Below are 11024 nucleotides of genomic sequence, written 5' to 3'. Positions count from 1 at the left end.
CCCTGGGGAACACCACTCACGACCGGTTGCCAGCTGGATTTGACTCCATTCACCACTCTCTGTGCCCGGCCCTCCATCCAGCTCCTTACCCAGCCAAGAGTGCACCCATCCAAGCCTCTGGCTGCCAGCTTCTGCAGGAGAATGCTGTGGGAGACAGTGTCAAAGGCTTTGCTGAAGTCTAGGTAGACCACATCAACAGCCTTTCCCTCATCCACCAGATGGGTCACTAGATCATAGAAGGAGATCAGGTTGGTCAAACAGGACCTGCCCTTCACGAACCCATGCTGGCTAGGCCTGATCCCCCGGTCACCCCGCACATGCTGCATGATCTCCCTCAAGACAATCTGCTCCATAACCTTCCCTGGCACCGAGGTCAGGCTAACAGGCCTGTAGTTCCCTGGAAATTCTTCCGCTAATCTTGTAATTGAGGGCCTATTAAGTAAACCATCATTTATGATTATATTTTTGGTTATCTTAGGGGCTTGAGGTGCTAATTGCCCCGCTGTACTAATTTTATATGGCTTTGGTTACATTATTTTCTTGGGTAGAATACTGTAACAGCTATTATATTCTGGTTGGTTCATTTTTAAGCTTTCTTATATTGTCTTATCCGTAGTGCAAGAGTTGTCAAATTCCAGCTCATACTGACATCTTCAGAACATCATCAATTATTCATTTCACATCTATCACTTCTCCTATTATTTCTACGTCTTATTTCTGAATATTTTCTGCAGGTCAAGTTTCAAGGTGGTACTCTTGAAGCACCATCTTACAAATGAGATGTTGGAGTGGGATAACTTGCTTTTCTCTTATTCATTCTCATCTTTCAAGAAAGCTTGCAGATTACACCATCTAGGGTGAAAAGAGCAATGTGACCAGAAAGAAAAAGGAAATTTGTGGTTGCTGCATCAGACTCTGAGACTCAGCTTTGTCATTTGCTTAGCAGAATTCGTGAGAACTATATTTTTATTTTTAAGCATAGGTAGGCTTTAACATTATATAATACACCCCAAAATGAATTGTTTGTCCAACAACGCACAGCAGATAACTTGAAACAACAAGCAACTTGGCACATACACCGTTAGCTTCTCTCTACTAAGAAAACACGCGTTTTAATTGTGGAAAAAAGGGAAAATGTCTCCAAACATAAGCCTGTTAGACTGCAAGCTATCTCACACAGGTTTTAGTTTCAGTGTACAGGTCAAGAATGAACTCCTACCACGAGAACACTGTGCTCTGTTCAGTCACATCACTGATTTTTCTACAGTTCGGTAAGTTCCGTAGTAGTGTGTGCATGCTGACCCTCTTAGCAGCGCCCCACTTCGGTAGAAAACTGGATTGTGCCCCAGGGACGGTAAAAGCTATAGTTTGAAAACATGCTCGCTTCTCTCAGCAATGAAGAGACAGCATCAATTTACCTGTGCGTTATTGCTTGCTGATGTAGAATACGAGCAGCCCTGACATACCGCCTTCAAGCCAGGACGGATAACGGCAATCATCTGCATTGCCAGCCGTAAGCTTAATCTGTTTTCCCCAGCTCCCCTGCCCCAGGAGAAGCCCACCTACAACAGTAGGGAGCGGGCACAGAGACAGCAAACGCTTGCTAACCGGCTTAAGCAGCCCTCACAGGAGCAGCCATCTCCACTCAGGGCACCGACTGAGGGCGGCAGCTTCGCTCCGCCCCCAACGCACGCGCCGCCCGAAGAGGCCGGGTGAGACGATTCAGAAGGACGGCTGCTCTACTGCGCATGCGCCGTGACGACGGCGGCCTCGCCTTCCTGCAGCGCACTTCCACCTTCCGGGAGCGCGAAGGGGCGGGCGGGCGCGGAGCGGCCAATCAGCGGCGCCCACGACCCTCCCTGCACGAGTCGGAGCCGTCGGGCCGGGGCGCCGCCACTGCGGCCGCGGGTGTCGGCGGCGATGGTGTCGGCCGCGGCCTCTGCTGGCCGCCTGGGCTCCGCGCTGCCCTTCCTGCTGGTGCTCTTCGACCTGCAGTATCAGGGTGAGGGGGGCGGGGAAGCGTCGTGAGAAGCGGCAGGCGGCGTAGGGCCCACCCGCCGGCAGGCTTCTGGGAAGCCCGGCGGCCGGGCCGGGAGAGCCGTGGCTGGCAGCGCCGTGGCGGCGGGGCGTCCCGCGGGAGGGCGCTTCTGGGAACGGCACCGGGCAGGAGGAGGCCGGGAGCTGCCACCTCAGCGGGCCGAGGGCGTAGGGCGGCCCTTCGCCGGGGCCCTGGCGGCGCCGTGCGTGCCTCGCGTCCCGGGCGGCGTCCCCCAGCGCTGCTCCTCGCGGCTCCGTCCCTTTAAGTGCCCTATTTGGGCTCCCGGGGCGTTCCCGGCTCTCTGCCTCTGTCGGTGCCCGACCTGCAGCTTTGCCGATTCTTCTTGTAGTTGTGGTGAACTTGTTTATATTTTATTTGATCGTTTGCTTTCCTTCTGCCTCCCCATTAGTGTGTGAAAATCAGCAGACCGGTTTTATCCGCCCCTCCCGCGGCCTCGTTTTCTTTTCGAGTACGCTATCAGTAACACCTGTGCAGTCAAACTTATTCTCAGGCTGTGTGAAATGTGCAGCTTGGTTATACAGTGGTGCAGGTAGTTCAACTTGAGGAACTTTCTCTCACAGGTGCTGGTAGGTCAAGGTGCAACTGAAGCCATCAATGCTCAGGATAAGTATCCAGACTAAGGGCTGACTTGGGCTTGTTATTAGAAGTTTGCTCCTTAAGGTGCTAAACTAAAGAATAATTCAGCTGGCCAAGAGGTGATGTGGGCATGTGGTGGCAAAGATAGCCTGCTGTCCAGGTGTGCTCCTCTGTGGTGTTGGATGGTTTTTGTTGGATGTGTGCTCAGGTGCTGCTAGGGGAAAAACAGTCATCACTGTCCACGTATACTTCTTTCTCTGATTGTGACAGCGATGTTCCTTCTAAAGATTCTTTCCTCAGTGTTGTTGACCAGTTTCAAGTGTGCAGTTTAAAGGCTATATAGAATTATTAATGCTGTGTTTTGTTATTTGGAGAATATTTTCGAAACTTCAGTTCAGTATAGAAGTTTTGGAATAGAGTAGTAGGCTGAGGAGTGATATTTCTGGAGCTTACTGAATTTGTTAACACCTTAATCAGAAGTTTGTTTTCCTGAAAATGTTATGAAGGAGTTCAGAGTTCTGTTTTTTTTCCTCACAGTATTACTTTTCTCTAAACTCAGAGGCATTTGCTGACTTGATTGTAGAAATGTCTTGTGGCAGTTAATTTGTGAGGCAGTGAATAAGTCAGGCTGCATTAAAGTCAGATTTTAGTTATTATCTATGAGTGTGAATTACCATAGAATCATAGAATGGCCTGAGTTGAAAAGGACCACAGTGATCTTGTTTCAACCCCCCTGCTGTGTGCAGGATTGGCAACCAGTAGACCAGGCTGCCCAGAGCTATGTTCAGCCTGGCCTTGAATGCCTCCAGGGATGGGGCAATTATGACTGACTATTAAATGAATTCAGTTAGAAATATTTTTTTGAATCCTTGGTGTTGTGGGAAGTTGTGTTTTGCCCCTTCCTGTCCTGCTTCTTGAATTCCTTCCCATTTGATACGAGTTGACTCTTGAGAAGATTGATCTTTCAGGACTTGTGCACACTAATAGTGACAAAACATGACAACTGGAAGGGATAGAGGGGTATTGTTTCTCTTTCCATGCTCTGTCCTCAGACAAAGGAAACTGAATAAAGGGAAGTGGGTTTCAAGCATACAGAGCTCAGTTCATTACTGTGGGTACAGTTAGGTGTTTTTCTCACTCCCGTTCCGTATCTTTTTGTTCTGAGTTTGGGAAGGTTTTGAATCTCACCAGAAATTGTGAAGGGTAGTTGTGTGGTGTGGGGTGAGGGAAGCATTGCTGTGCTCTGAGGCTTCTTCCAGGCTTGTTTGTGTCAGTTATGACACTGTTTGCTTGTCCCCTTCTTCCTTTGCTCAGACTTGTCATTGAGAAACTTGCTTACATGCATACAAAACTGAAGCTCAAACCTATTTAAAAACAGCAGCAAACGTGACACCTGTACTGAACGCATAATCATTCAAATTGAAACCATCCCAAAACGGGATTGCTGCCTCCCGTGGCAAAACAATCACTCAAGTTCTCTGCTAAAATGGAAAAAGAAAAGTTTAGTAGTGTACCATTCCAAGGCAGGAATCTGGGTAAATGCAAAATTTTGACACTGTTCTGAAGTTGGAAGGCTTTTTAAAGCTTTTTACATTAGGAGTCAGACTGATTACATGAAAATGTAACTGGAAGTTCATATGCACGTAACAGCACTTGTTACTGAAATAAAACAAAAATCTTCCCAGGAAGCTGTGATTTATTTGAAGTGAACATATTTAACTGGAAAAACGAGTTAGCTGCACCTGTTAATCTTTCCTCCTGACCTCTTTCCTTTCAGGTGTCAGTACTGGTGCCAGTTCTTGTTGGGAGTGCATCTTTCCACTCCTGTGTTGGGGCTGGCTCAAGCTCTGAACCTATTCCTACTGATGCTCCAGCAGCTGGGGCTCCTGTGTCTGCTGGTTTGAGCTCATCAGGCACCTTTTAGGAATAATAATATCCAAGTTAAAATAGTGCAAGTGTTCACATAGCATGCTTGGACATATCGTTAGTTTCATGATGGAGCAAGGCTAGCTTTTCTAGCTGTAGTACTGAGCTGTCTGTATCTGGCTGACTGATACCTGTCTGCTGGAAAGACTGGCTGGAGTTGGTTCTTGTGTTTCCCAGACTGAGGAGACAAGAGGTGCCCAAATGCCATGCACAGAATTTGGTTCCTTAGGGTCAGCAGCACTGGCTCCTTTGCTTGGTGCTGCTCCTCAGCTGTCTGCTAGGGCAGCTGATTCAGAGCCACCATTTGCATGCTGCCAAAAAATGCGTAAGCCATATAGTTACATGAAAAAGCAGCATAATGATCAGGTCTGTGCAGTGTTTCAGTGCACTAGTGGTATATGTCAATTTTCTTTGTGGCTACACTGGTTGTACAGGCTGGAGACTCTCCATTGATTTTCCACATTCAGCAGCTTTTAGGGTCAGATTTTAATGCAAGTCCAGTAACAAGTTCTGTTTTGCAGGCAAGGAACCTGCAGTCACTTGTACTTCTGTTGTTGTTTTTGCTTTGCCTTAATTCTCTACTCAAGTTACTCCTGCTTTTCTTACTATTAGCAGTCACTTGCCTCATTTCCTTTTTTTTTTTTTTCTGTTACCATCTTCAGTGTTTTCAAGGAGAAAGATCTCCTGATGAATGTGTTATGTAAGTGTAGAACTGTAGCGAGCGTTGTGCAGATGAAAGGCTCTGAATAGTACAGGCACGCCCTGTGGTGGAGGCTGTTCTTAGGGCAGTGCCGGTGTCCCTAAATCTGAAATAAGGATGCTCAGTAAAAAAAAACATGAGATTCTGTGAAACCTGAATGCCTTTGTTAGGGGTATCAGAGAGCAACGTACAGCCTGCTTCTAGGATCCAGCTCCTTGAGTTTGAAAGATTTCAGATGTTTCTATGTGGGGAGATCATTTCATGTTTGCTTGTGGTATTATCTGACTTGTTGCCAATTTACTTCTGGCTATAGGCTTCATATCCAACCGTGTGGGAATCTTTATGTCATCTTGAAAGATGATGGGTGGACAAGTTGATGATGAAAGGTTTAGGCTTTAAAAGCAGGAAAAAAATCCCCATGATGCAAAATCCAAACAGAATAGCAGTCTGTTTTTTTATGAAAACGATATTCACATGAAGACTGCCTTGAAGTGTACCTCATCTACCTCTGTATATTGGAAACTTGCTGTCAAGAAATACTTCTGTATCATTGTCAACTAAACTGTTCGTATCCTATGCAAAACACCCAGAATAGATTTTAAAATGTATTTTAAAACCATTCCCTAAATGGGCTACATGATAAGTAGTGTTACCTTTTTAACTTCATGTATTTAAACTACAGCAAGAAGAATTCGGGGCTTATTAGTTGTTTTCATTAACTTAGAGGAATTTGCTTAATATTGGGATTATAAAGCAAATGATAGCATTGAAGCCTTTGAATTCAGTCATATGAGTTCTTACCAATAACAGGTAGAGCTTTTTTCAGTGGATACAGAAGACATTTTTTTTTTTAATAGGCAGCTCAGTAGTTTCCTTACAGTGTGTAAATGAAAGAATTATGATCTGTACTGAAGAGCGAGAAAAGAAAAATAAGATCTTGGGTGCTGAAAGGTCTTAGTTCTAAAATACTGATGACTTGATGTTCAGAAATTACGGTTCTTTTATTACAAATATTTTGTTGCTTGATCACCTTTCTGTGAGAAATTTTGATATCTTTAATGTAGTTAGGTAATGTAGCTTTTACTCAGAATGTAAGATAGCGTCAAGGTGCTGTTGTTTTGGTTTTTTTTGTTTGTTTGTTTTAATTCAAGATCAATTCATAGAGTAATAGGATTATGGGTTGGGAAAGATCTTAAGAATCATCCAGTTCCAACCCCATGCTGTGAGCAGAGCTGCCAGCCACCAGCTCAGGCTGCCCAGGTCTCCATCCAGGCTGACCTTGACCGCCTGCAGGGATGAGGCATCCACAGCTTCTCTGGGCAGTCTCTTCACTGAGCCTGAATTGGTGTATCTGCAGCGCGGACTTAAAAAATCAGCTCCTTCCTTCATGACAGCCTTCTTTCCCTGGTGACAGAGCAGCAACGATTCCTTAGTTTTGAACTGAAAACCTGTCTCTTCCAAAACGTATTGCTTGAATATGAATTTCATATCACTAGTTAAATGGAAGGGCATTGATAACTTTAATTGTTCGCATCAGAACTTGCACCACAGAGACATTTTGCTTGGGAAGATGTGGATCTCCATTTCAGCACCAGTACTGATGGTTATTGTGTGGATCATATTATTTCTGTATGTCTTTTGTATAATCACACTGCTCATTCAGAAATCAATCTTTGTTTTTCTTGAAGGAGCTGAGTGTGGAATAAATGCCGAAGTAGAAAAGCAGCTTGAAATGGGAAAGAAGTTATTGGCTGCTGGACAACTGGCAGATGCTCTGTCTCATTTTCATGCAGCTATAGGTATGTATTTGAAGAAAGTGATGTTTATGTTGAAACAACTCTGATTTATAAATTTTCAAGTAAGTTTGATGGTCCACATCCTTGAATTGAAATACAAGCACACAGACAGCACCAATAAAAAGCAGTGTTTATTAACACTGTATTTTCTTGGTCACGTATTGAGGGCTTTAAATTGTTGGACTTTGTTGTAATACATTCATTTACAAGCACATTGTTTTTTCTTTGAAGTGAATAAAATCGTGGTGCTAGACAGAAAAGTCTCAGTAGCACAGCTCATTACTATCAATGTCTTGGTATAAAAATGAAGTGTATAAAGAATGAAATATCTGCTGATTCTGAGCTCTTAGTATTTTGTCCTAGTTCTGTAAGATCAGCTTCTCTTAAGTACAGAGAGTGAAGGGAGTCTATTTTTCTGTGCTACGGCAGTGCCTCGTGCTATGGAAATGGTCTTTTATTCCCTTGGCCTCTATGTGGCTGCCAGGGCCACATGTTTACTTTAAAGCTCAACTGTAATCTCAGATGAGGTAAACAAGGGACGTGGTAAACAAGGGACATCCTTGTTTTGTTCCTTAGATGCGTTTTATTGTCTGTAATTTCATTGATAGTGAAAAGGAGTATATTTTTGAAATCCAGTAAATAGTCTACTGTCTTTTACTGCATTTTGTTGTTTGGGTGATCTAAATTACCTTTCCTTGAGAGCCTACAGTAACTGTCACTACTTGAAATACTGCATGGTGAGGAGTATTAGGAACTTAAGTAGTGTTTTCAGAGGCTTATGTTCCCTTTGTGTAGTGATGTTTGTGCATGTGCTGGGTTTAAAGGATGTTAAAATTGCAGGATCTTGCCAGCTTGACTGGCAGACCACGTATTGGCCTTGAAGTTAGCCTGCAGGTTTTTATGTAGTGCATGTTTTTCCTCTGCCATTGAGAGAGGGTGTTGGTGCCCACCGTATATTAAAGGAATGAGTTGCTTCTGTCTAAATGGGTGATGTAAAGGGTTTGTGCATCTGTAATGACATCGGTCCAACGTATGGGTCATTTGGGGATTACTTGTTTGCTTTTTATACGATGAAATGGGCAATGATGAATTAACATGCTTTCAAATGCAGGCCTGCAGTTTGAGATAAAGGGTAAGTATTTAGGAGCTGTTTTTTTTTTTTTTTTTTTTTGTACAAAGCTGAAAATATATGCATATTTCACCTTTACAAGTCTAAGTTATTTGGAATATACTGTGTTTCACTAATCTTTATTGTGCAATAATTAAACTGCATAACATTACTTGGAAAAAATGTTTCATTGATAAATATAATTTTTCCAATGGCTTAAAACTCAGGAAATATATTTTTAGTCATTACAGTTCAGCTGTACCCAAAGGTTCAGTTACTTTGGAGACAGTATTCTGATTGCTGTTCATTTGCTTGCAGAGGGAGACTCTGATAACTACATTGCTTATTACAGAAGAGCCACAGTGTACTTAGCCATGGGCAAATCTAAAGCAGCAATTCGTGATTTAAGTAAAGTGGTTGAATTAAAGCAAGACTTCACATCCGTAAGTATTCTTGAAATTGGAAACTGTTCAAGCGTAAAAAAGAAATATTACTTCAAAGGAGGTTGTTTGTCAGGTTTTGCTAAACAGAAATAGAAAATACATTATAACTCAGAGCTTTAAATACGATAAAGTAATAGCAGTAGTGTATGTACTTGAATTTGCAAATACTCCAAGAGCAGTCTAGACTTATTCTGGAAACTAATGGTTTCATTAAGTGCATGTTCCTCGTGGGTTTGTCCTGTATGCTTTCCTTCTCTCCTTTGCAGCTGTTCCATTTTCAGTTATCATTGCTGCTCTCTCAGGGGTGGGGAAAGGGAGAGCAGATGCCTCTTCCCTCTTCTGTCCTGTTACTTGATTTGAGGCATTTCTCCTCTCTTGGTCTCACTGCCCTCCCGTGGGACAAGTCCTGACTTACTCTTACCTCTTTTGTGCTTATTATATGAAGAGAGTCTGTCTAAGTAGTTGGGTAATGTCCTCTCCACCCAGTTCCCTCATTTCCATTTTCAGTAGCATGTCCTGGATAACTTCCAGTAAAGTAGCAAGTGTTAAATTCAGTGTTGTATTTGTATCATAAATCAAATCGTATAGATCATTAACTTGCCTTGATATGTACTGGCTGTTGCTCTGAGAGTTTAGTGGAAGAACTCAATGTGGGAAATTTTAAAAATTATTTATTTCTGTTGGTTCAAAACAAATCTGTGAGAAGCTATAACCAGGAAAGCAGCTGAAAGTTAATGTTCTAAAAGTTGTACGAAACAAAGTGAACAAGTTCTTCTGCTGATGTCTGGAGTTACTGCTATTTATTAGAAAAGTGCATCTCTCTCAGCTGTGGTGTAAAGTAATTATTTACTGTCAGATGCCTCTTAAGAATGCTGTTAGTTTAGGAAGGCAAAAGAGCAGGTGATGTTGTCTCTGACTCAGCTTGTTAGCTGCAGTAAAATGAAATCATTTTCTTCTGCTAAAGGTAATAGAAACAGATTTTCATAATTCCTTGAGTTCTAATGTGTAAATAGAAAAGAATTGCCTTCTATTTCATTTCAGGCAAGATTACAGAGGGGACAGCTACTGCTCAAGCAAGGAAAATTTGATGAAGCAGAAGATGACTTTAAAAATGTGGTAAGTTGGAGTCCTGAATTGGAAAAACTGCTTTCCAGCTTTTAATGTTGGCTTCTAAAGCAAGATCTCAACTCTGATGTTTCAGAGAAATGTGAATGTATACATAAGTTTGTGTCTTCCTTGTTCTTGAAGGGTATTGTAGTTAAGCTGCATCGTGTGAATAAATGACCAATGTTGGGATGGAATAGAGAAGATGAAACCAGCACAGCACTTTGAAGAGGTTTTTGGTGGTTTTTTTTTTTTTTTTTTTGCATATGTGCCTAATGCTTTGTGATCTCTGCTTGATGGCATCTATACTGGAGATCAGTCTTCTTCAACCAGAAATGTAGGGTTAGTGATGTGTGACTCAGTGTAAATCAGCATTCAGTTACATGCTTCATGATAATCAGGTGATAGTGGGAAATAACTGGGTGCCCTCATGGATCAGGCTCTTTCCAGTGATTGCCAAAGGATCTTAGGCTCTTAGTTCAGTCACTGATGTTAAAAATCAGGTAATTCAGTGGCACGCATCTGCATCTCTTCACATTTGCAAAGGAGTTCTGCATCCCTCATGAAAGTGCTGACAGCAGTCTCTCTGTGATCAGGAAGTGCCCAGAGTTTCCATACAAGTCTGGCTGGCTGTTATTCACTTGAGTGAGTTTTTATTTCAGTGGATATTTTGTGTTATAGCAACCTTATGCTGCAAAAATAATCCCTGGAACAAAATCAACTTCATCTTTGGGAAATATGTAAAATAAGCTTCCCTCTCTGTTGCATCAAATTACTGTAAGAACATGAATAAATAGGATTAATTATTATATTCATTTATTCTTCAGCATTTGCTAGTTTAAACAGCTTGCCTGTCCTTTATACCAGCATAAATAGAATTTGCAGGTGTAACTGATACTGTCATACTGGCATTCTTTGAAGTGTGTGATGGAGAAAGCAGTTATGTACTGCAGATTAGAGATGCTACATGGAATCTTTCTAGTGAGTCTTTAAGTGGAAAACAGAGCAGTTACAGTTTACACTTGCAGGGCAGCTTTGTAACCATCACGATAATGAATGTGCCAGGTGATGCTGGTGTTTGCAGTAAAGCTGCAGTAGCTTATCCTGAAAGTCATGTAGCAGGGGCTCCTGCTGCTGCTTGCTCAGTAAGGAGCAAGCATTTGGTCTACAGTTGCACGTCCAATTGCAGTGCAGCCCTGCTGTTTGCACTGTGTGAGAATGTGGTCCAGTTCTGATTAACTGAGGCCATAGTTACTGCAACAGCATTTACGGGATGTCAGTGTTGATTCTGAGTGTGTGTATGCATCTTTTT

At 42.7% G+C, this 11024-nt stretch overlaps 1 protein-coding gene across 1 annotated transcript in view; it reads left to right on the top strand.

The window, feature by feature from the left end:
- Nucleotides 1-1848: 1848 nt before the first annotated feature.
- The window catches only part of DNAJC3 (DnaJ heat shock protein family (Hsp40) member C3), a 29228-nt gene continuing 20052 nt past the window's right edge, over nt 1849-11024 (top strand). Inside the window, exons 1-4 of the mRNA XM_052705935.1 lie at nt 1849-2002; nt 6950-7060; nt 8484-8608; nt 9650-9724. Coding sequence (XP_052561895.1) covers nt 1921-2002; nt 6950-7060; nt 8484-8608; nt 9650-9724 — 393 coding nt within the window. The 5' untranslated portion in view covers nt 1849-1920. The remainder of the gene's footprint in view (nt 2003-6949; nt 7061-8483; nt 8609-9649; nt 9725-11024) is intronic.

The sequence above is a fragment of the Tympanuchus pallidicinctus genome, unplaced genomic scaffold, assembly GCF_026119805.1.
Source record: "Tympanuchus pallidicinctus isolate F22 unplaced genomic scaffold, pur_lepc_1.0 scaffold6, whole genome shotgun sequence".
Lineage (NCBI taxonomy): Eukaryota > Metazoa > Chordata > Aves > Galliformes > Phasianidae > Tympanuchus > Tympanuchus pallidicinctus.
The sequence above is the reverse complement of the archived record's forward strand: the minus strand, read 5'-3'. Positions and strand labels throughout refer to the sequence as shown.